At 44.5% G+C, this 25,695-nt stretch overlaps 1 protein-coding gene across 1 annotated transcript in view; it reads left to right on the top strand.

Moving 5' to 3' along the window:
* TNRC6C (trinucleotide repeat containing adaptor 6C) overlaps positions 1 to 25,695 on the top strand; it is a 97,246-nt gene that overhangs the window by 48,993 nt on the left and 22,558 nt on the right. Inside the window, exons 5-10 of the mRNA XM_084273534.1 lie at positions 9,446 to 12,037; positions 20,101 to 20,310; positions 21,520 to 21,686; positions 22,951 to 23,031; positions 23,664 to 23,721; positions 23,926 to 24,071. Of these exons, the coding sequence (XP_084129660.1) occupies positions 9,446 to 12,037; positions 20,101 to 20,310; positions 21,520 to 21,686; positions 22,951 to 23,031; positions 23,664 to 23,721; positions 23,926 to 24,071 (3,254 nt within the window). The remainder of the gene's footprint in view (positions 1 to 9,445; positions 12,038 to 20,100; positions 20,311 to 21,519; positions 21,687 to 22,950; positions 23,032 to 23,663; positions 23,722 to 23,925; positions 24,072 to 25,695) is intronic.

Here is a 25,695-nt window from a genome sequence, read left to right as displayed (position 1 = left end):
AGTTGTGGGGCAGGTTTAACTTTTCTTACAAACCTCTTTCTATTAACTTTGGTTTGGATAATATTTTTGGGCAGGAAGATTTAAAAAAACCCAACAAACCAACAAACCTGTTTCATGTTAAGATCATGTCTGACAATACTGGTTTCCAAACATCCACTCTTGTAGCTGTGGGTTACTTCAGAGTTCCTTCTGCTAGACCCATTTTATACTGTTGTAAAGTCAAATTTGGAGAAAACTTTTAGGCAGAGATAACATCTCTTCTAAACCCAGGCAGTACAGTTGGGAAACACAGATAAGCTTTGGCATACAGTTGTTTCATCAGATCCAGCAAAGTAGCCATGACCTTCAAGCTGAAGGCATCTTTGACCAGTTGCCCATAGCTAGTCATACCTGGTGATAACTGCAGGCAATATGTCTATGTTCTGCAGCATGTGAGTAGAAGGTAGAAAGGAAACACCTAAGGTCAAAGTGACTAGAAAATAAAGAGTTTGGTCCTTGGGAAGAGTGGAAAGGGAGAAAATTACTGGAGAGTTGAGTTTGTGCAGCTCAGGAAGCAGGTGTGATGCTGCAAAAAGCAAATAAAACCTGAAGAAGTTTGTAGCTGTTAGAGGGGAAAAAAAGATCAAGAAGATAACTCTTTCATATTAGCAGTAAAAGGAAGGTCAGTGGAACTGGTCTGGTGTTCAACAAGGAGAACCATTGAGAGAGATGGCCTCAGGAGTACTCTGATTCATCTGTGAACTGGTGATTGCCTTAGAACTAAAGCTACAGTGTGTTAGGGTACTGCAGGAAATAAACCATTTCAAACTGTCTGGAAGTGATGAAAGTCCTAGTAGGCTATGTTGAGGATGGGTTGGAGCAGTCTGGCCCACCACTGTTCTTTCAGGGTGTGGGAACTAGAAAACAGAGAAAATAAAACAACTGGTGATACAAGGTGAGAAAGGAGAAACTGAGGAATTGCAGGTCAGAGCTACCTGCTAGACTGCCATACTAGAAAAATAACCACACTGGCTACTTCTGTGCTTTGAGAACTTCAAGAGAGAAGCCCAGAGGCAACGTGGGTTTGTGGAGAGCCAAAGGAGAGAGTTCCCTGCCAGCAGTGTGACAGGCCCTGCAACATGGGAGGGGAACCACGTCCTGGAAGTCAGCTTTGTGCAGTCTTTGACAGACCTTCTTGTCATGGATGAGTGGTGGTGCGAGTGAGTGGGAAGTACAAGATGAAGCTACTGCAAGAAGCATCACAGAAGGACAGGGAGCAGCTCTCAGACCCTGCTGGTGAAACGAGAAGGTCTTGAGTGAGGCTGCAAATTTCTTCTCCTTGACAATTGCATCAGTCTTTTGGCTGTGAACAACAAACAGCCTTCATGAAATGTTTGAAAGGTACCAAGCTGGGGAGGACTGCAAGGTGACTGGAAGGCAGAGTTACAATATGGAGTAGTGGTGACAAAGTTGTGTGATAGCACAAGAAATAAAGAAGGGGGACAGGTCCTTTATTTTGACCAGAGATACTCTGCTCACAAGTATGGTTACGAGAGTATCACGCTGCAAAAATGGATGTGGAGTTGGTCACAGGACAAACCAGATGAATGGTGTCACACCCATGCAAAGACAACAACCATACTGCAGGATATAAACTGTGTTGCTTCCTGTGAGCACTTCTGATAAGGCCTCTGAATGTTTGGGGTCCTGCACCTTCCAGGGGAAGTGAACCAGCTGGAAGGAGCAGGGAGGAATGTAACAGATGTTGGAAACAAGCCTTGCAAAGAGGGAAGGAACCGGAGCTGTGAGTCCAGGGAACACTGGAACTAGAGATGCAGAGATGCCTGAAGGCCTGCTGTAAGGGAGCAGGCAGCATGATCTGTGTGTGGGGGTCAGATGTGATGGATCAGGTAGGAAATAATGGGCTTAACCTGCAGCGAGGAAGATGAAGGTTATGTTAGGTTTCAGATTTCCCAGACACGTGCCCTGTCAAGGTTGCTGCAGGATGGGGCACGTGAAAGGGGGCAGAGGGTCTCTGCCCACGTGGCTGGAGCAGGAGTGGTGTGCTGTGTGTTGTCCCCAAACCTGTGTGGGTTCTGACTTCTCCCTGGGGCGCAGCGTTTCCTCCCTGCTTCCCCATCTGGTAAGCACAGCCCTGTGACTCGGTGCCCATTACAAGCCTCTCCCTCTGTAAATGGAAATTGGTTACAAGAAATTTACCTTACTAATCCGAAAAATCCAAGGAACATGGGAATGTATCTGATGTTCTCTTCCAGTTTGGATACATCATCTTAACTCATGGAAATTTTGGTCCTGTATAGCTGGTATTAAAGGAATGTGATGAACAGGAACAGTATTTTCACTCTAGAGTTATTGCAGAATTGACTCAAGCTTCTTTTCTGGTTGCATTCGAAGTAGTTTTCTGAATGGAAAGAAAAACCAAACAGATTTGATTTTCATTCATCTGTTGTTTTTAAAATGAGGTTAAACCCATCCAGTATTCAGAGGCTATTGCAGAGAAACAGAGAATAAATGTCTTCAGAAGGAAACCAACTATTTTCAGAAGTGCTTTAGTGGAACAGTTCTGGAGCCAAGAATAGCAGCAGCGATTGTGCTCTGGTCCTGAAGTGGCAGCAGTTGTGAGAGCGCAGGCAGACCTTTAAAGGGACAGGACTTGGGTGCCACGCCGTGCAGAAGGGTGCAACGGCTCAAACAAACACCCAGCGAGAACTCGAACAGCAGATTTCCAACATGCTCCATTTACAGCAGAATTAATATGTATTTGGGGCATATGGGAGGAGGAGGAAGAGCGAGGAAGGGAAATAACTGTGAAGGACTCGATTAGACATACGGGGTGTTTGCGTGTAAATTACCCGTCCAGATTTGTATAGTTCCCTGCGTGTGTGCCCAGAATTTGTGGTGACATTCAGGTGCTGAACACGTTAAGCTCCTGTTCACCCTCGGTGTGTGCCTGTGCTTTAAAGGCAGCTCATGTTCTCCAGCCTGTGGTTGTGACAAGATGGTTGGTCCCCGCTTCCCCAGGAGGCAGAAAGCGCCCGGATCCGCGCTGGGTAGGGCAGTGCTGCTCTGCGTTTATAAACAAGGGCGCCTCTGATTAATACGCTCTCATGTTTGCCACTTAGATCTTTTTTAGATAGAGGCAGGGAAGTCATTAAGGGCTTGGCTGCACGCCAATATACATCTGGGACTTGGTCTGCTGCTCGCCCGCCAAGCCGTGGAGGAGCTGCCTCGGGGCGGGCAGGAGGATGCTGGGCAGGGGGTACTGCCCGTGTGGGCAGGAGGGAGCCGTGTTGGGGCAGGCAGGAGGACATCAGGCAGGAGGATGCCGACAGGAGCTGTGTTGGGGCAAGCAGGAGGATATCAGGCAGGAGCTGCCACCGGGGCAGGCAGGAGGATGCCGGGCAGGAGGCAGGAGCTGCTGCCCATGCAGGCGGTCGGCAGCCGCCAGAGTCTTCCCTTGGCTGACTTTCAAAAGCCGGCAGAAAAGCAGCTAGGGTGCTAATTGTAGCTGGGTCCTGAAGTGAAAATGTTTTGTGACAGTTGAAAGAATTTAAAGAGGAAGGAAGATCGGTTTAGTGTCAGCTGCAATTAGATAATCAAAGCTTAAAAATCCTACTCTGTTGATACCTTCACCTAGAGTTAAGGAGCGGAGCGAGGGGAAGGGGGAGGAGGGCTGTGCGTGGAAAGGGCATTTCCATAGCCAGTGCAGCCGAGGCCCGACCGAGCTTGCAGGTTGTCTGGGCGCACGCTTGCACAGAGAGATTTTCTTGGCAGCTCTACAGGATGAGGCTCACACTGTACACAGCCGACATATTGAAGCCGAGAGCCCTGGAGAACGTAGATGCAGGAGTAGAAACAGCTCTGCACACAATGTAGCGTCTCCTAGGATGGTTGGGCGGCTCCTTTCTTCAGGTATTTTATTACCCATCAGCCCTTTTTTAGAGCCAAAAAAAGAGAGAAAGTAACCCTAACCCTGAGAAAATAGCATCTGCTTCTGTTAAATCAATTTATTACATAACATTTCAGAGAGAGAGAGCAGCAGCACAGCGTCCTAAGCTTTTTGGCTGCATTTCAGGTTTGATAAAATGGCGTCTTCGCAGTGAGCTGCTTGCTAAAGATATGTTGCACCGAGCAGAAAAATGCAATTACTTGCTGTTTTCTACTGCTTTTGTTTGGGAGAGAGGTGGCATTTAGTGGAATTCCTGCTCGTAAGGAGAACTGTGTGTTTATTTCTGCTTGTTTTCTCGCCGCGTCTCAAAGCTTTTCAGCATCCGAGGAGAGAGGAGCGACATTTGAATGTCGTAGTGCAGGAAATTAAAATGGGATAACAGGCTTTCCCACTCGTGTGCTTAACTGTGGGCTAGCTTTAAAATAAAGCAAGCTGCTTTATTCAGTGCTGCCATCTCTTTTTCTGGCTTTCCACGTTATGCTGTTGAGGATTTCAGCTTCCTAACATCTCTGAGGCTCGTTGTAAGTTAGCTCTGTAAGTGCCTTCAAATAGAAAACAGTTTTCAGATCTGTGCTCTGGCTCAGGCAGGGTATGCATAGAGCTGGGTGTAGCAGGCAGCCTGAAATATTAAGCACTGCTATTGCCAGGTTTTCTCCTCTGTTGTATTTTATTCTTCAGAATAGATGCTTGTCTCAACTTTTTATTTTTTGAATGGAATCAGGCTGCATTTGATCTAGCACTTAAAATCTTTCTGGCAATTTCTATTTCATTCAGATTGAGGGAAAAAAAATGATGTGTAGCCTTTTTAACATCTGTTCATGTTGGATTGAAAACCATTTCTTTAGGGGGGGAAGAAAGTAATTTGCCCTTTTTCTCAACTTCCTACTAGGAATCACTAACCTGTGTGTGACAGATAACGCTCCCCTAGGACTGTCACTACCCTGTAGGATTTTTTTCTCTCTCTCTTCTGCATGTCAAAGCAGAGAACAGCATTGTCTGTAATCTGTCCTTTGGGCAGGACGAGCCAATGAATCTGGAGGTGGTTTTTGCTGACTAGAGGAATTGAAAAATAAAACTGGCAATAAGGGAGGGAGTCACTCTTAGGTCGGATTTAAAATTGGACGAAGAAAACTTACTAATAATATGTTCCTCATTAAAAGTTTATCCAGGCTTTGCCATTTCACACCGTCTCCATCCCTCAGCTTGTAAGTCAGCTGGATGTTATGTTATAGTTCAGGATGCATAATTCTCCTGCGCAGCATTCCAGCTAATTACTGCGATGGAAGGTACGAAGATGCAGCTGCTTTGAACTTGGCTGAATGAAAAGAAATACTCGTTGCCAATGCCATTTTCAGAGGAGGGTGGAAATTCGGGGTAAGCTGCTTGTGCAGGCAAAGTGTTTGGCTTTTCTAAGAGATGCATGCAACAGCTTCTCCCACTGCCCCCCCTCCTCGTACCTTACACTCCTCATCTGTGTAAACATTAAACTGATTTGGCAACTAATTCATATTCATTATCCAACGCAGCCAAAAGCGGTTTCTATTTTTAATAAGGACTAAATTAAAGCTGGTAAAGAGTGTTGGGTACAGTATGTAATAACAGCAGCAGTCTCCTCCCATCGCATTAAGGATATTATTTGAAACCAAAACAAACCCCTCCTGCTCATGGGTAGCAGGGATCAAAGCGGTGCCGTTCTGCAGGTAGCATATATGGTTGTGATCTGACAGAAGTTAATTCAAATGGCAGCTGTTATTCTTGCTATTAGCTCATTTTTCCTTTCCTGATTGCTGGGGAAATGCCATCAAGAAAGGGAATCCTGTTTTAATAAAAGATGCCTAATTAAGATTTTCATACATTAAGTATTATTTTAAAAATCGATTTCTCTTTGCAGTGTACCAGCACTAGGATTCACTAACATAAAATACCTGTGGTGCCTGTTCTTGATGTTTTGTTTAAAATCTTTGCTCAGTTCAAGAGGAGGGATGGAAGTGCTGCTGATGGACTGTGGTGCTTTTATTTCTGACCTTTGCCTGGACAGAGGAATGGATTTATTATTCATTTATTTTAAATGGGTTTCCCATTTCAGTCTTTAAAAATAAAAGGAAATATTTACAATTTCTATGAAGAGTTGGTCTCCTGAAAAGCTGGAGGAAATCTGTATGTTCAAAACAACCCTCAAACAAGCAAAATATTCTCAGGGTTTAATAATCTAAAATATTTTGCGCTCATTATTTTCCCTAAATACTGAAGTCCTTCTGGATTAAGTAGGACTGTGCTACTAGTTACTTAATATATAGGAATGAACTCCTCTTAGTCTAGAGAAAAGGGAACAGTGTCTTGGTTATTTGCTTCTGGAGACAAGAATGATCCTGAATAGAGGAACTTGTATAGTCTGTACTCAAACTCCTTTCTGTTTGCCCAGCACCAAAGTCACACTTTTTGCAGCTTTCTGTTTATACTGTGATTTTTTTTCCCATTCTCCTTTATTCTATCTGTCCCATTTGTTACAGGTTTTACAGCAGCAGCCCTTGGTGCTCAAACCAATTGGTCCAGTAAATATTGGGATGTTAGGAAATTACTGCATGTCTCTGATTTTCCTCTTGGGTTGTTTTTTGTTGGTTGGCTGGGAGGTTTTGGGTTTTTTTTTTTTGACTCTCTGACTTGCCAGAGGTACTGTTGTGGTCCCACTGGCCCCAGCAGCACAGGCACACTGGGGGAGCTGCCTTTTTTTATACCACCCACAGGGATTTACTGTAATCCCCACCAGAGCAACCGCTTCCAGATTAGCCGGCGGTTACTGGTGAGGGCATAATCTGAACCTCAGTAAGAGGAGCTGTGCTGGGGGTGTATGGGAGGGGTAACGATGGAGTTGCAGAGCTCTGTGAGGCAAAGGGTTTGCGCTGCCTGTGTGGCTTCCAAGCCAAACATACTTGGTGTGATGCTGTCTGGCGTAGATGTGCAGATCCAAGCGAAGGCACTTGGCTGTTCTCTACTTTGATTATGGGCATCTCTTGGGGTTTATAATTCTACCCCCTCAGAATATTTTTTCTTATTGTTTCTCTGGCTGCTTTTCAAAATGCTGGTATGTTATTTAATGAACTGTTTTGCTCCCTGCTCTCCAGCATCTTTCTAAGCTCTTTTGTCATCTTCCTCCTCCATTCCCACCCCTTCCCTTTACTTTCTGCCTCCTAACTGCTCTCAGACTTGAGCAATGCTTTCCCCACCATCTTTGGGGGAGAAGAGAAACAAAAAGAGACGAGCAGCTCCCTTTCATCTCGTCTTGTCGGTCTGAGGGCCGTTTTTGTGAGCACTGAGACATCTTGCACTGTGCTCTTGATCCTTCTTCACAAACCTGCCCTGCGCAGACGCTCTCGCTCGCCTTGGGCAGCACCATCATTCTCCCAGGCACTTGCATATGTATCTTAGGGTTCAGCTTTGACAGGACCTTTTTATTGGAACAATGTGTTTCAAGATGCTTTTGAATCTTTCTGTCCTGTCTGAAATGCTGAGCTGAATCTCACCACCCACCGTGTTGAAAAAAAGACCTCAAGAAACTCCTCTTGTCTGATTCCTTGGTTGCCTCAACTTCTTATCTCCTGGCCTGGACTGCTGTGGCTTTTTTCTTTTGTTCCTTTCTGCTCTGCTAAGAGTGCTGCTTGGCTCATTCCTCTGCCCCCGCTGACCCTTTTTAAAGTCACTTCACAGCCACCCTTTCCCTTCCAGGCCGTAGCTGGGATTCTGGTCTCCATTCAACACCTATACAGCAAACTTACATTGTCAGGGAAATTTTCAGCCTTCATCCTTAGCTCTGTAATGTACCCAGTAGGCTTTATCCAGGGATAACACGGTGCTTTCTTCCTTTCTACCCATCGCGTGGGGAAGAGAATCCAGGTAAATCCAAACGGCTCCTTTCACATTTTCTTTCAGATTTGTCATACATTAATTATTTAGCTCTTGCTGTGAAATGCTAGGCTTTTCCTGGCGTCGTGAGAAGACAGGTGATGAGCTAAGACTGTGCTCCCTTCCTTTCTCTTAACAATCGTACTTTTGCTTCAATTGATTTATTTTTTTAGAAAAGGAAAGATGCCATCTCTTCTGGTTTAATCTGTTCTTTCTTCATCTTGATAAATCTCCATGAGGCAATCAAGTAATCATCCCCCTTTCCTTGAACAGCCACAGGTAAAATGTGTGAATAAGAAGACTATCAGAGAGGGAGCTTTTTATATTCTTGAAACAATTTTTTGGCAGTATTAGAACACTTCTAATTGGAGGCAGTTAGAGGAGCTAATCACACCAAAATATTTGTGATTTAAATTAATGCATATTAGGCATCCGCTGTTAACAGCTTATTTGGGAGGTTTGTTGCATCCATATTCCCCACAAAATATTCCTCTTACTCAAATCATATCAAGTAAAAGTCATATTCCTGCAGATTTACAGCAAGTAAAAAATAATTGACGTGCACAATTCTGAGCTTAAATCTGTGAAGCTCCCTTATTTAGACAACCAGTTAAGAGGAACTGTTCTGCAGTCTCTAGTAAATACATGTACATCCCTAAGGACCAGACCAAATCACTTGCTATACAATTCCCTTCAAAAGAATCTAAAAGGAGCATTTTGTACTAGAAACCTTGGATAGTGAGTAAATACAAAACTGTGAGACCTAAGCCTGGGTTCTGAGCATGAGAAGTGTTGTGTCTTCTGGTTTTGCTTCATACCCGGATGCTGAAGAGCTTTTGTTTAATTTTTTGGATGAGCATCGATGTTTGAGGATGTGGGAGGTGCTCTGAAAAGACTCTGTACAACGTGGTGTGGGGGGAATTGGGCTGTGTGTGAGTGCAGGAGAATGTTTAAACTGCATGAAAATCCTCCAAGAGATGTTTCTTGACAAAACTGGTACTTCGAAATACCTGAGTTCTCTGCTAATATGTAAGTTACAGTGGTGTTTAGACACTGAATAGTGAAGATGGCTGTCAGTATTTGTCCTTTTATTCATGGGAAGGGTTGGAGACCTAAATGCAGCATGCTGTTAGTGTGCTGAGTGTGATGTGGATGTGTATGTAGTATCTCGTGGCAGGCAGACACTTTCTTTGTGTTTCTCTGAAGAATGAGAAGTGAGTCGAAATAAATGGTAAGATCTGCTTGATCTTCTTCTGTGTTTTTTCCCAGATTTGCTTTTTTAGATTTTTTCACATAGATTGGTGTATTTGCTATCCATGTTTATTGCCTGCTTGTTATTTTTCCTAGTATACTTCACAAAACACTTCTGTTGCTCTGTTCTAAAACTGAATTGTAACAGTATTTTAATTGAGATTTAAGAAAAAAGGAACTAAATATGAGCATGGCAAGGAAAACTGCTGTATTGTGTGGGAAATTGTACACTGAATTTTAGCAGAGAGCAGCGTTGTGACAGTGTGACAATGTAAAATAGGTGATGGAGGGCTTTAGCAGTGTTTGAACAGTGGACTGATTTTTAACCTTGTTGGATCCTTTCAGATCTCAGCCACAGTGGATTGGGAGACCATTATGAGAATTCCCACTGGGGACAGCAGCCCGCTTTCAGGAGTGAAGGCAACTGCAGCTGGGATAAAGTGATAATAGACAGGACTGACAAGGAAGCGTGGCCTTCCATTACCGGAGCTGAGACTGAGTCTGCCTCAGAATGTACTACAGACACTGACTCTGCCTCCAACTGTGGCTCAGAGAACAGTAGCATGGCTACAGGGAGTGCCCAAGGCAACTTCACTGGACATACAAAGAAAACTAATGGCAATAATGGCGCCAACGGAGCACTCGTCCAAAGCACTTCTAACCAGAGTGCCCTTGGAGCTGGTGGAGCAAACGGTAACGGCAACTCGGCCAGGGTGTGGGGAGTGGCTGCGGGCTCCGGCTCTGGCCTAGCTCACTGCTCTGCCAGCGGTGGGGATGGAAAGATGGACAACATGATGGGAGATGGTAGAAGTCAGAACTGCTGGGGTGCTTCCAACTCGAATGCTGGCATTAATCTTAACCTTAACCCTAATGCCAATCCAGCTGCCTGGCCTGTACTTGGACATGAAGGAACTGTGGGAGCAGGCAACCCTTCCAGTATTTGCAGTCCAGTCAGTGCCATAGGTCAGAACATGGGCAACCAGAATGGGAACCCGACAGGCACCTTGGGTGCTTGGGGAAACTTGCTGCCGCAAGAGAGCACAGAACCACAAACGTCCACTTCTCAGAATGTGTCTTTCAGCGTACAACCTCAGAACCTTAACACTGATGGACCAAATAACACTAACCCCATGAACTCTTCACCAAACCCTATCAATGCAATGCAGACAAATGGACTGCCGAACTGGGGGATGGCTGTTGGTATGGGGGCCATCATCCCGCCCCACCTGCAAGGCCTTCCTGGTGCTAACGGAACATCAGTTTCTCAAGTCAGCGGGGGCAGTGGTGAAGGAATAGGCGGTTCAGTGTGGGGGATGTCCCCAGGTAATCCTGCCACAGGAAACAGCAATTCTGGGTTCAGTCAGGGGAATGGAGACACTGTGAACTCAGCATTAAGTGCTAAACAAAACGGATCCAGCAGTGCTGCGCAAAAGGAAGGAAACGGAGCGAGCGCTTGGGATTCGGGGCCTCCTTCGGGGCCTGGGGTACTGGCGTGGGGCAGGGGCGGTGGCAACGGCGGTGTTGGTGGTATGCATTCTGGAGCTTGGGGCCACCCCAACCGTAACACCAGTAACGGTGTGAACGGCGAATGGGGCAAGCCCCCAAACCAGCATTCCAATAGCGACATCAATGGGAAAGGATCAGCAGGGTGGGACAGCTCGAGCGTTAACAGTCCAAATCCCACCATGCAGCAGGGCAATGAACAAATGAACTCTTGGGCCAAAGCTGCAGCATCTGGCACCACAGCTAGTGAAGGAAGTAACGACAGCGGTGGGAGTCAAAATGAAGGCAGTACTGGGAGGGAGGGGGCTGGAGAGAGTAGGAGGAGAGACAAAGGGATGATAGACCAAGGGCAAGTTCAGTTGCCAAGAAATGACCTTGACCCCAGGGTCCTGTCCAATACGGGGTGGGGACAGACCCCTGTCAAGCAAAACACTGCCTGGGAATTTGAAGAGTCCCCAAGGTCCGAACGTAAGAATGACAATGGAACAGAGGCCTGGGGTTGTGCAGCTACTCAATCTTCAAACTCAGGGGGGAAGAACGATGGGTCCATCATGAACAGTACAAATACCTCTTCAGTATCTGGGTGGGTCAACTCTCCACCGGCAGCTGTTCCAACAAATACAGGTTGGGGAGACAATAACAACAAAGCACCAAATGGCCCGGGGGGGTGGGGAGAGTCAGCAAGCTCTACTACTGTTAATAATGCTGCTGCTGCCAAAAGCGGCCACGCTTGGAGTGGGACCGCAAATCAGGAGGACAAATCACCTACCTGGGGTGAACCTCAGAAACCCAAATCTCAAAACTGGGGAGATGGACAGAAATCAAATCCAAGCTGGACTTCGGGAGGTGGAGATTGGACAGATTCATCGTCTGTTCCTGGACACTTGGGTGATGGGAAGAAGAATGGATCTGGGTGGGATTCTGACAACAGATCAGGGTCCGGTTGGAACGATTCCACGAGGTCTGGGACCAGTGGTTGGGGAAATGGCACAAACAGCAAGGCTAATACAGGTACAAGTTGGGGGGAATCTTTAAAGCCAGGCCCCCAACAAAATTGGGCTAATAAACCCCAGGACAACAATGTGAGTAACTGGGGAGGAGCTGCTTCTGTAAAACAGACGGGGTCAGGGTGGGTTGGTGGGCCAGTGCCAGCCAAACAAAAAGAGAACTGTGAGGCAACTGGCTGGGAAGAGCCATCTCCACCGTCCATTCGCCGCAAGATGGAAATCGATGATGGTACCTCAGCTTGGGGCGACCCAAATTACAACAACAACAAGACTGTAAACATGTGGGATAGAAATAATCCTATCATTCAGAGCAGTACCACAACCAATACCACCACCACTAGCACCATTATCAACACAAATATGGTTGAACCTCAGCCATCGCACCAGTCAAGTGCCCAGCCGAACCGGTCCCCGCTGCTTGGTCCAGGTATGAAAATCATTTTATTAGATGCTTTATACCTGTATCAATTGCTCATTGCTGTCTGGCCTGATTGGTGTGAGGGTAGGAATCCTGTCTTTATGTCGTGAGTTACTCAGTTGCTTGGAAGTGGTGTTAACTTCTTGCCTTGAGGACATGACCCATGGAACCAGACACACAGAGGTCAGAGTGAATATAAGAAAGGTCTGAAACAATCCATAGCCAGACCCTGAGATGTTGATCCATATTTATTTCTTCAGGTCTTCCCACAGTTCCTTAGCACTTTCTTTTCATTCGACTATTGGCAAGTTTGGGCCTCTCTGCTAACCTTTTTTTCTGTTATTTGTCTTCTGCAACCATTGCTCAGGTGTTGTTCTTGTTTAGACAGTGTGGTTCTGTTTCTTTTCTGCAAACCCTATCTCTTGGCAACAGATGCTTTTTACCCATTGCATGAATCTAGGCTGTTCTTCTGCCTTGTGTTTGTTGTGTTTTATGAAGAAACAGTTCTCTTCCACACTCCAGGCCTCAAGCATGGATAGTACTTTGGACTTTACGTGGTTCTTTTAAAGCTGGATTGGTTAAAGATGTTACTATTCAGGGATGGCTGAACAAAGTGATTTTAACTTCAGCTATGTTGCAAAGACAAGGTTTTAGGCATCTAGGAATTTTCCTCATCAAAGACCTGGTAGTGTTTTAGACAAGTGGCAAGGAATAGAAATGGGGAAAAATGAGAAAAATCCTTAGGAGGCAGGTATGGAAATAAAAGTTACTGGCAGCCCTGCTCAATGCCATGAGCACAGGCTTCTCAAAATAAATTTCATCTTGCAATGCTTTTTGAAATTCTTCATCTGATTTTTGTCTCCTGAGTTTGTTTTGTCTTGGTCATGGCCAAATGCTGACTTTTTAACCATGTTTTTCTCCGAGGGGGATTTGTTTTACTGCTCTTATTTCGACTGGTTTTGATGTTTTGAAATAATTCAAACGTGTGTGTAAAAACATGTGCGTGTTCCCCACTCTGGTCAACTATTTTAACAGTTGAGGGTATCTATTTTAATTAAAAACCTCACATCCTCCAGAAGGAGAAGCCATTAAATAGCTTTGTACTTGGTCAGTCCAAACGGGTCTCATTGTGATTCATTTACCGTCAACTTATTTCATCCATCATTAAAACTTTGCCAATGATACAGACAATTCCATTTTTTGAATTGTACTGGAGGCATCAAGAAAGTGGGTACTTCCCCTACAAAGAGAGGCTGGGGGAGCTGGGCTGGGTCAGCCTGGAGAAGAGAGGGCTGTGGGGGGACCTCATTGCAACCTTCCAGTGCCTGAAGGGAGCAGAGGAACAGGAGGGGAATCAGCTTGTTAAAGGGCAGAGACTGGCAGGACAAGGGGGATGGAGTGAAGCTGGAGGAGGGAAGGGGGAGATGAGATATTAGGAGGAAGTTCTTTGCAGAGAGAGTAGTGAGGGGCTGGAACAGGCTGCCCAGAGAGGGGGTGGGTGCCCCATCCCTGGGGGTGTTCAAGGCCAGGTTGGCTGGGGCCCTGGGCAACCTTGTGTAGCTCCAGGCCTGGAGGTTGGTGTCCCTGCCTGTGGCAGGGGGTTGGAGTTCTGTGACCCTTGGGGTCCCTTCCAACCCAGACCAGTCTATGATGCTATGGTTGGCTTTGGGGTGGAGTTTTGGGTAGATGTTTTTTCATTAAGCTGATTTTTGGGTCATTACAGCTGTGCTTGTAAAGCTGTTCATGTACAGCAGTATCATCACTGCTATTCAAATACTGTAACACCTCACAGAGGAGAACTTACTGCTCTGAGTCCTTCAGGTTTGGAAGATGGAGTTTCAAAATCAGTGTTGATCTGTGGTGATTCCTGTGGGGAATAGATGGCAGCAGAGGAGGGGTTTCTTGGCAGTGCTAGGTGTGTGCCTAGTGTTGTGCAACACTCAGAAATATTTGTTCATTGGAAGGAGTGGAAGATGCTCCAGAAAAAAGCCCCTCTCAGAATATTCTTAAAATAAGTATGTGAGTGAGAGAGGGGAAATTGAGTGACAGCTCTGGTAGTAAAATTTAGACCGAGTTATTGAAAGATGTAAGTTGGGCCTTTTGATGTGTATTTCTGTGCCTTACAGTCCTGTACCTGGCCATGCATGGACATACTTTGAAGGATTATTGTCTAACATGCACAAGGAAGCCAGGAGCAGTGCCTTGTGCTGCCTTCGTGTGTTACCACCCACCTTTAGTTTTCATTGTGCCTGAGAGGGGCTGGTCTCCTGCTTGTCTTAGAGCAACCCCCCCATCTCTAAATGCCCCTACTCGTGGAGTTTCCCCATTCAGAGTGCAGGAAGCCTATTTTTATCTGCCTGTAGAGCAGTAATCCTGTTGGTCTGTGGAAATTTACACAGACTTTAAACATCTACAAATCATGTGCTGTCTAGAACAGCTAAAAGATGAGTAGCAAGCCACGAGCAGCTTCCCTACAACGCAGGCATGGGCTTGTAGTTTGTTGTTGTGCTATTTAACCTTATTTTTCCCTACTCCACTTCCCCATCCTGAGGGCTATGTGTTTCCAGTCTCTGCAGTAAGGGAAACAAGAATCCTGTAGCCAGGAGACTTCTGTAACCCACAGCCAACAATAGCTCTCCTCTCTTCCATGGATTTCCATGCAAAACTTGATTATGGAATTAAAGGTTAAGTGCTCATCTGGAATCCTACAGCATTTGAGCTAAGTAGTTAGCACTGGGCTTTGTCTTCTGGATGGATCATGACATGCTTTGCCAATCCCTCTTATAATTTCATTTCTCATTCCCTGTTACTTAGGGAATATCATGAGGAATCTTAAAGGTCTTTTCCACCCTTGTGATTATGTGAACCCTGGATTCTGTTCCTGTATTAGTCGAGAAGTCTGGCACAGCTGTAAGGTGGCACGGTCACACAAAAGGGATTGTAATTGTGCTGTACAGCACTAGGTTAACAGCTCAGGAAGGAGAAGCAGTCCTTTTTGCCTTTTGGGTTTTAAGTTTGTACCCAATCAGTTTAGAAATGGAGGCCAAGTTACAGTCTTGCTACTCAAGTTGTCACCCATCCCCAGAAGTTCTCAAAGTTCTTCGGGTACAAAACTTAAAAGCTCCTGATGGGAAGCAGATGTTGGTTCACACTTGATGAAAATGCACAATGCTCTAAGGAGGTTCTTTTCCTATTGGAAAGGGGGGGAAAAAGGGAAAGATAATGTGATGAACATAGCCCTTTTGTTATAGCAGCTTGCTTCCAAACCACTGCTGAATTAAAGCCAGTGGGTTTGATTTAGGTTCAGCTTTTATCTAAATTACTTGCACATAATTCTCACTAGAGCTATTAACTCATGCAGCTTTGATACAAGGGGAATAGGAACTGAGGAAAGGTTTTGCAAACAGGGATGATGGTAAGAGAACTCTCTAGATCCCAAACAGCACAGGGTCCTTCCTACAGATGGTGAGGAGTTGACTTGATACTTTCTTGTTCCCATTGGGTTGATAGGGACTGGCAGGGTTCCACTCACCCATCCTCTAGCTGAGAAAATACCCCAACAAAAGATAATGTTGGCTTCCTTGTGGAGATTGTAGGTCAAAAAATCAAAGTCTTTCAGTCCCTAAAGAGTAAGGAGTGGAAGCTTTAAAAATCTGAACCAGGTCTCAATTCCAAAAGCTCTGGACATCTCTCTGCTCCTTTTCTAATCCTGTGCCATTGTCTCAGTGGTGACTTGTGTGTCATTCACAGCCTGTAATTCCTGTGGAACAGAGAAGGCAGGTGATGGGTGTTCCTTAATTTGAACTTCATCAGAGTGAATATGACACCAGCTCAGCTTGGAGCTCCAGGAGGATGCTCATGTGAAAACCTGAAATCCTGTGTGGGTGCTCAGCCCTGACACCCAAGCTCAGAGGCTTGACCCCCAGATATACAGAGGGTATACTGATGCTGAGGGACCTGTCCCCTGTGGTCACACCAGGCTGTGATCTCATTGTGGAGAGCCAAGGAAGAGCATCCCTAATGCTGAACGATACAAGGAGGGGTGGAGCTGCCACTCAAAAAATGGAGACTTGAAAGGTTGAGGGTTACAGGTGACCTGAACATCTAAATATGTATAGATTTACATTTTAAAAAAACTATAACCTCCCAACCCTTCCTTTTATAAACACACACTCCCCTGTAGCTTATTCCTCTCTATTAGCAGGCTACCCAGTTACTGTTCAGTAAACAATCTCATTTCTCTACCTAATTTCTTTCTTCTTTGCCTACATAAGGTTCTGATATTTTAGTTTGCCTGCATTGTAGTCATACTCTCTGGTATTTATCTGGCCCAAACAACTTTAAGGAAAACAACTTCTGCCATCCAAATGGCTATAGGGTTATTTTGAGGGAAAACAACTGCATCCTGCCACAGCTTAGTTAACATTGCACTTTCCCTTGAGGATTTCCTGTTGGCTGTGGCCCAATGTTAATTATGTTTTTATTTCTGTAAAACAAAGCCCTGCCAATGTGGCCAAGTTTATTACTCGCTGTGATCTTTTTGTTTCTTGCAATCCTAGCAGTGCTTAAAAACTCAAGTATTAAAACCTTGCTTTCATGCCAGAGAGCCCTTTAACAGGGCTTATTCTGTTAGAGTGATGTTCGTGTGGATCTGGGTGTTACTTAAGGCATGGAGTCTTTTCCCCATAGCAAAGCCCATACATATATCATTTTCATGAAGAAAATACTAAGTTTTCAGCAGAAACATTTGAAATTTTTAGACAGATTCTAATTTTGAGACCACTGTGGAAGTGTTTTCTCTCCTAAAGAACTTAGAAGCAGCGTCTTGCTTTCATTCAACCCACTAATGCCATTTGTGAGCTGCCTTTACTGGGAGCTGTATGGTAGTACTGGAAAGCATCATGCTGCCAGAGCAAGCTGGTGGGGACTACAGACTCTTTGAACTTAATCTTCCATCTGGGTCTGTCTCAAACACAAAGCATACTGGATTAGTGTAAATATTGAGAAAAAGCCTTATTTTAAAAAGTTTTTTTGGAGAATACAAAGCAGATTTCTCCTTTCACCTGTAGAATTTTGCATCAACTAATTAGAAAAAAAATGCCACTATTCAGCTTTTAAAGTTTCTAAGATAAGAATCATGTGGAGTCATCAAAAGGTAGCACAGAGGTGATGGTAAGACAGCAGGTACGTGCCACCGAGGGGAGAACAGGCTCATGGTTGAGAAACACTCTGGGATTTACACAGAGATTAATTCTTGTGCTGCACAAGTTAGCTCTCCATCAGCCTCCAGCTTGTATTTACTCATTTCTTGCCCTTGGTTTGGTCTGTTAAGGTAGTTTTCAAAACTTCAGTTGATGTTTTGTTTGTGTTTATGTACTGGTAAGAATTACCTGTTAGCAGAGACCAGCTCCCTGGTTATTCCTAATCCCGTATTATTTACTGCTCAGCCCATTTAAAGCACTTAACTCAAAATAACTTGGACATTGCACATCCATGGTCTTCAATCAATGTTGCTGATTGGATAGTAAAGAGCAACAGGACAGGTTCTTTTGTAGCTTTGTCCTACAGCCTAGCACACTTTGCCTGTGCAGTGTGAGAATTGTTTGAAGGTTCACTTCATAAATTGAATTACTTAAGAGTTTCCAGCTTGGGTTGTGTGAACCCAGGGAAATATTATCATTCTGTGCTCTCTCCAGTTGTATCTGTATTCAGGTCGGTGCTTGAGATGTTTTGTTTGCTGTTTCATGTGCCTGCAGTTAATCTGTTTCAGATGCGGATGTGATTAGATACACGCAGGTGTCTGGCCAGGCTGCCTCCTGAGCACTGAGGCAGAAATTCAAAGCAACTGCTCCTTCAATAAAGTTGGTTTAAAGATACAAGTGGAAAGCTTGAGCCAGTATTTTAGGTGCAGCACGAAGGAAGTTGTCCAGTAGAGGTTTGTTTATGAACACACAGGGGTGTGTGTCCACCAGCTGGTCCTCTGCCCACACTTGAAATTACCAGGAGTTCAAGATACATCAATAGAGCTTAGAACAAAGTTGGTTTGGTTCCCAGTGGAAATGAGTGTGACGAAGCACTGACGGTTTGGGTTGTTTAGGTGTATGTCTTGCTGCTGGTGAAGGAGCTGCAGGATGCTGTGTGTCCCTCACCATGTCAGCTCCGTTTGAATCACAGAATCACAGGGCTGGAAAAGACCTTTAAGATCACCCACTCCAGCCGTTCCCATCCTGAGCTAAACCAGATCCCTGAGCACCTCATCTACCCTTTTTTTTAAACACATCCAGGGAAGGTGACTCAGCCCCTCCCTGGGCAGCCTGTGCCACAGCCCCACAACTCTGCCAGGGAAGAACTTTGCCCTCCCAGCTGAGCTGACCCTGCCCTGGGGCAGCTTGAGCCCATTGCCCCTTGTCCCAGCTCCTGGCCCCTGGCTGAAGAGACCATCGCCCACCTCTCTGCACCCTCCTGGCAGGGCAGGGGAGGTGGGGAGAAGGTCTCTCCTCAGCCTCCTCTTCTCCAGACTGAACACCCCCAGCTCCCTCAGCTGCTCCTCAGAGGATTTGCCCTCCAGCCCCTTCCCCAGCCTGGTTGCCCTCCTCTGGACTCACTCCAGGACCTCAGTGTCCTTCTGATGGTGAGGAGCCCAGAAGAAACGTTTGGGTACATTTAATGTCATACACACTGTTATCAGTATCTGAGACCTGCAGTTGATGTGAGAAGCAGAGCCTGAGATAACTCAGTGACATGGTAGCACTGCAGCACTGGGCGACACCAGCCCATCTATCAGAAGGGGATTATTTTCACTGCCAGCCAGCACTAGTTACCATGGGTGGTCTGTTGCCCACAGTTTCTAGTCATTGTTGATCAGAATGAAGTCACCATACTTGGTAATCCTAACCTCCAGTGAAAAGAGGGCAAGTTCTGGAGTTAGCAGCCGAAGTAATAGTGGAATCTCCTAAGCACACTGAATTCTGCAGCACTTTTTGAGATCCAAGTTGTCATGTGATGCGTTTTGTGATGCTCCCAGAGGACCAGGTTTCTCTCAGGTCTATGGAAAAGCTGTTTTCTTGCCTCTTAACGTGTCTGCCTCTTTTATATGCTTTTAAACCTTGAACTCTGTCTACAATCCAAACATGTGTCTTCGGAAAAAAAACCCTTGGATTAAGAGGTCATGGTCATTTTAAATTCAATTTATGCTTTTGTTGTGTTGGTCAGGGCTGTTCTTTAGGACTTGGAAGTGATATGGCTGTGCCTAACCTATATGACTTCAGTGCTAAAATCGGTGTCCTATGGATTTAAGCTCATTGTGTTCAAGACAAGCCAGACTAAGACAGTTTCTTTATAGTAGCTTATGTTTTTCAATGATTTAAAGTAATATCTGTAGGAAAACAGTGACTGGTACCTGCCATGCCTCGTGGTTTGACTGTATAGATTGGAATTGCAGCCCTGTGTAGTTCTCTTTAAAAATCATCTGTATTGTAAGTACTGTGAAGTAGAGACTGGGTGATGAAGGGCTACGTGGGGAGCACAGCACAAGCTGTAAGCAGAGCTTTAAGGAATGTATGCAACATCTATAATCTGTGTTGAAAGCGGTAACAAACAACTCTCATCTATCATAGGGAGATGAGAAAGGAGATTGGGTAATTTGTAAATTGTTAAAAAGAATCAAAATAGCTTAAAACCTTTCAGTGAAGGAAAACCCAGCTCAGGGTTGGGTCCTGGTCTCCTGAATTCACGGAGCCCTTTTGCTCTGCTCAGAGGGGTCACATCACATGCAGCTGCTCCCATGGGATCGGGTCTGGTGCTCACATGGCAATGACTGCTCCCTGCCTTGTGAAAAGTGCTTTTTCTGTCTGGACAGCTTGGCATCAGTATTCCATTAAGAGAGAGAGGGTTTTGAGACCAAATCACAGGGATTTGATGGGGGTTTTTTTTAGATATACACTTAATTAGAATCTCCTTACTGGTTCATGTCTTTCCAGACAATCACTTCAATAAAAATGCCCATCTTAATGTCACTGTGGAAAGAAACGTTTCCTCTCATCACTGTTCTTCTCTCCTTGCCCTTGCTTCAGCAGGCTGGGGAGAGATGCCTACTGTCCACACAAAGACTGAAGCTTCCTGGGGAGAGCCGTCATCCCCTTCTGCTGCAGTTGATAATGGCACTTCAGCGTGGGGGAAACCCCCCAGCAGTGGTACAGGGTGGGGAGATAATCCTGCCGAGCCGGCAGGGACATACGGAAGAACAAATGCTCCAGCTGCTGCCCCAGCACTGTGCAAACCAGGTACGTGGGTGTCCCTGTCCTGAGAGGTGTGTGGGGGGGAAAAAGGCAAAGCTTGTTTGCTTCTGCCAGGGTTGGTAAATGGCACTGCTGGCTTCATGTGTGTGAAGTCTCAGTCATTTCATCCTTAAAACTCCCAGAGCTGCCTCAAAACTTTGATATTACAGATACCAAACTCCTATAAAAATAGAAATACAGTCCATTGCTCCAGGAAATCGTGAAGGTATTCCTTAGGGTGTTTCTGTGTCCTGTGAAAGCAGTGCAGTAGAAATTGCAGAGCTGCAGGAGACAGCAGAAGAACATGACCAGTACTTGCCCCTTGCTGGCTAAAAGAAACCTGTATTAGAATGAGGAGCAGCTGAGCTCAGTCATGATAGGATTGATTCTGGTAGGAGTAGCAACACATGGGAACCATGAGTTGTAATCACTATTCAGTTTAGCTAAGGGGAATGGGTATGTTCTTCATCTATTTAAACCTGCTCACAGGTGCAGGAACATCCTGCACTACTTACTGCTGTATGGTTCCTACCCAATGTTATTTGATTAAAATCCTGCAAAGCTTTACACATCTGTTTTGGCTGGGGTGGTCTTTAAGCTTCACTTCCACAAAATACAGCACTGAGAGATGGATAGAAGGCCCAGAAAACCTAAGAGGAGTGAAAGATTTTAGGATGAGTAATCTCAGCTTGAAACAGAGTAAATGGAATGAAGCAGAACTAGGTGACACAACATTGTCACCTCATGGAAAGTGTTCCTTGCAGCCCACATGCTCCTCTCAGTTCCCATTCTTCTGAGGTTGGAGTGAGTTTCTGACTAGTAGTGACCCCAAAATGTAGTTTTGTTCATTGAGAGAATGTAGCAGCTGCAATAGTGAGGTTTATTGAAAGCAAAATTGCACTTAACAAGCATGTGGTCATACTTCTGGTTCCTTGTTCCTAGGAGACTGGAGTGACCATGACCACAGATCTTACTTGTCCAGGAAAAAGCAAGAGTTGCCATTGCTGGACTACTAGAAAGTATTTAGAGAACTTTTCTTTTTTGCTAGCTTCAAAGACAGAGTCTTTATCATTTAATGCCAGTTATGATACTGATGATCCTCTCAATCTCTGGAAAATACCTGAATGTTGGTACACTGGGTATGGCATCAAAAGATACTGCTGTAAAATGTGCAGGGAAGTGAATCTGAGTTTTCTTCTCCCTCTTTCCTCCCAGCTTCAAAATCTATGCAAGAAGGCTGGGGCAGTGGTGGGGATGAAGTGAATCTCAGTACTAGTCAGTGGGAAGATGAGGAAGGAGATATGTGGAATAATACTGCTTCACAAGAGAGCAGCTCCTCCTGTAATTCCTGGGGGAATGCCCCGAAGAAAGGACTTCAAAAGGTAAGACACAAAGAAAGGTAGTCTGTAGAAGTGAGTGAAATTAGTATGATGTTTCTAGAACCAGTTGTCATAAAATGCCTGTTATGATACACCTGAACTCACAAACACTTGCCACTACAGTGGTTCAAGTACAGCCAGCTGCCTGCGGGGGAGAATGGGGGACCTTTGATGTGCAGCATCAGATGCTTCAGGAGGTTTTACTGTCACTGCTTTTGTTTTCTCTGAGTTTTATACCCTTTATATATTCTAAAGAGATTATAATGTATTAACAGAAACAGAGAAACTATTAAGGGGGCTCTCAGACTCTTGCCATGGTGGTAAAAAGCAAACTGTAGTCTGTGATGAAGTGGTTCAACAAGAAAAATAGAATCTATTTGTGATGAAGTGGTTCAACAATAAAAGTAGAATCTATTTGTGATGAAGTCGTTTAACCAAAAAAGTAGAATCTATTTCCTATTTGTGAGGAACAAATAGATAATTTGAGGTGTGTACTGGTATGAGAACAAAGCAAACTTGTATTAATGCTGCGTTCAACTGAATACAAATGATTGTTAGGAAGTTTTCCACTGTACAGTCTTTATTTCAGGAGAAGGCCAGGCTGTAACTTAAAGGAATTGGGAATGCATTTAGCCAGTTTGTTTGTTATTCCATTAGTCACCAGTTAGGCCAGTGATTTGATCAAGTATGGTTGTTTCTTGTACTGTCCGCAGCCCAAAACAAATCCACGCTTGTCCCTTGGTACTTTCTGGAGAACTGAAAGGAAGAGACTTCTTAAGGATTTTGTGATAGAAAAGCTGCACAGAGATCTTTTAAAGGTGTTTATCTAGACGCTCTTGTTTGTTTTTAAGAAAATACACCCGAGTAACGTTCTGAACTTCAAGGTTGGAAAGTCGGTTTTGGGAATGTTTTCAGGAAAAGTGGTGTACTGTTTCAGCAAATTGGATTTCCTTATGTTTTTCTGCCAAGGATTAAATGAAATCTGTAAATTCAAAGGTGGCTTTAATTCAGTGGTCTGCAAATCAAATACTAAATTGTACACTGAACATCTATTCAACTGAGATAAAATTTGTACACTTTGTGGGGGAAGAGAATCATAGTTACATTGCTTGGAGGGTTCTTCAATACTTTCTAAATTAATGTACTAATACATCTTTCAGTAGCATGTATTATTAATAAGAGAAACTTAACATCTATTTTATGTACGTCTCGCTCGTACGAACACGGGAACCAGACCATTAATGGAATCTCCCATTCGTTTACTAAGGGCATGAAGACATCTAGCAAGCAAGATGAGGCCTGGATCATGAACCGTCTGATCAAACAGCTCACAGACATGGGCTTCCCTGTGAGTAGTGTTCCCAGCTGGCACTCCCATGGTTTGGCTTTTGCATCTTGGAGGTGGATGTAACGGTGTTTCAGACTAACTACAAAACGATCTGTGGTCTCTTCTTTGGGTGGGGAAGTACTTCTGTTACCTGCACTTAGACATCTCCTGGGATTTCAGACTTCTGCCCAAAGCAGAGAGCTTTCTGAGATGACTTGGTGGTCTGTTTTGTGTGATGACATTTACAGACTATTTGAAGTTCAGAGTTGTAGAACAATAGGCATTGCTTTGAACTTCAGTCATAATTCCACTCTGATCTCCTTTTCTTACCAAACAGGTGGAATCAGAGCATTGCTGGTTTGGTTTTTTAAGAGAAAGGCATATCATAGTGATACTTAAGCTGTCCATAGAAAACAGGAAGAAATTTCAATAAACCAGTAGGATTTGACACTGTAGAACTTGGACTTGACAAACTGAAACTAACAGAATTGTTGTGGGAATTGGTCAAAGTGGAAAAAAGGCAAGCAGATGTTATTTGTGCTGCTGAGTAAATAGTAAATGCAGTATTTGAAATGTATCTGTTGTCTCAGTTTGCTTTGAAATCACAGAAGCACGATTACTTTTGCTCTTACCATCCTCTGTGTTTTTGGCAGAGAGAGCCAGCGGAAGAGGCCTTGAAGAGCAACAATATGAATCTCGATCAGGCCATGAGTAAGTATCAGTGGAACTAGTTTTTTTCATCTTTAAAGCCACACAGGAACAATTAATCATTCTGAGAGTTTGACCATACCCAGATACATTCAATAGTATTTACTGTATTGTTTTCATAAGCACAGCCCAGACTTTTGAACTGCTGTTGGCAAACTTGCTGTTGTTGCATCACCTCTTTCCAATCCATTTCCCCTTTCTGTGAAGGTGCTCTACTGGAAAAGAAGGTGGAAATGGACAAGCGTGGAATGGGAGTGACCGACTACAATGGAATGGTCACCAAACCCCTTGGCTGCCGCCCACCACCAATCTCCAAAGAGTCTTCCATGGACCGCCCCACCTTCCTTGACAAGGTAAGTTCAGGAATGGGAATGTTAAAACTGCCCACAGTATAGAAACACTGATGCTTTCCTCTCTTTGGAAAGCTGTAGAGAGAAATGTGATAGATTGTGTGGAAACTTATGAAGGAATCTGTAACTCAATGGAACTAGAAATGGGAAGAACAAAGACATGGAGCACAAAAAGCCTTTCACTCTGCAAGGATCCTGAGAGTCAGTGACCCAACCAAGGCCAAAATCTTCCAAGAATTGGGCTCCTAATTCCTGTTCTGGTTTTGAGCTCCTTATAGATTTCAGTGAAAAGTTCAGTACTTAAATAGGAATGAGGAGCTGAGGTACTTTTAAGTCAAAGAGCAGACACACACAGTCATAAATAGCTTATCCAATGAGTTTCTTTTCCTGTTGTCATGTATGACAAATTTTCCAGCACTGTTTAGTGACTGAGAAGGCAGCTCAGGCAGTTCCCAGTGTCCGAGATTCAAAGTGCCTAAAGAAAAGGATGTAGGGAAAGGGCAGCCAGACCTTCAGTAGGAAATGAGATTGTAGAGCTTGGTGTCAAGTTGTAAGAAGAGACCCAGCAAATCACCTCAGAATCACCCTGAAAATTATTAACAAGGAAAGAACAGCCTCTGGTGCCATTCTTTCTTTCACAGGGTATTTGGAATGCTCATAAGGACGGTTTCTGAACCCAGAACCCCCCAGTTTTCACACAGTGTGCTGAAACAAATTCATTTTACACAAGCTGTTTCCAGGATGTGAGACAGTAATGGCATCTAGCCCTGTTAGCACAGACTCTATGAAAACCTTGACCGACCTTACAGAACAATTCTCTTTCCAGTCCTTCCCCCAGTGTTTTCTTACAGACTTGACTATAGTGTTATCCCAAAAGTCATGGTTTGTGTTGTGACAGGTTCCTGGGTGTTGTGCTCTTCTCTGTGCTGATCTGTCTGCTAAGTCCTGACCTTTCAGTGACAACTCTCCCTGTCTCTGCTGCCAGCACAGTCTGAACAGTTTGCTGAGTTTTGGTGCAAACTGTAAACAAGTTAATTCAGTTAAACACCAATGCATCTTACGTAACTGGGGGTTATTTGTACTAGCAAGGAAATAATTAGCATCTATATAAAACTTGCTTTTGAGAGACCTTACATACTGGAAGCTTTTGTGATTAGTTGAGATGCTGCCACAGTGCTGTGCAATCTGGGGTCGTGGTGGTTTCCTCCATAGATTTTATATTAGAAAACTGCCTCTTCCTGGTGGAATGAGGACATTTGTTCTGTCTGGGCTCCCTACTTACACTTAATTATGTGGCATCCCTAAAGCAGACTGAACTGAGTGCGTGTTTCCTACAACATAATGCTCAGCTTGGCTCTTCTTCCTTTTCTTCCCTCTTCCTGCCATGTGAAGTTCATTCTTAACTATGGCAAATCTCTTTGGTTATGGCAAACTAATGAATATGTTAATGGAAAGATGTCTTTCTGGTGAAGGTCAAATCCTCACACATGCCATTTAACCTTTTCTAGGGCAACAATGTCTTGAGCAGTAAAACTATTGCCAGAGAGGGGTGTGTTATGTGCAGCATGGTGCATAATTATGGAAACACATTAAATGCAGCTACTGAGATGGGAGCACTGACATCATT

The sequence above is a fragment of the Gallinula chloropus genome (genome assembly GCF_964237585.1).
Source record: "Gallinula chloropus genome assembly, chromosome: 20".
Lineage (NCBI taxonomy): Eukaryota > Metazoa > Chordata > Aves > Gruiformes > Rallidae > Gallinula > Gallinula chloropus.
Note: the sequence above shows the minus strand (reverse complement) of the source record. Positions and strands in the feature narration are given on the sequence as shown.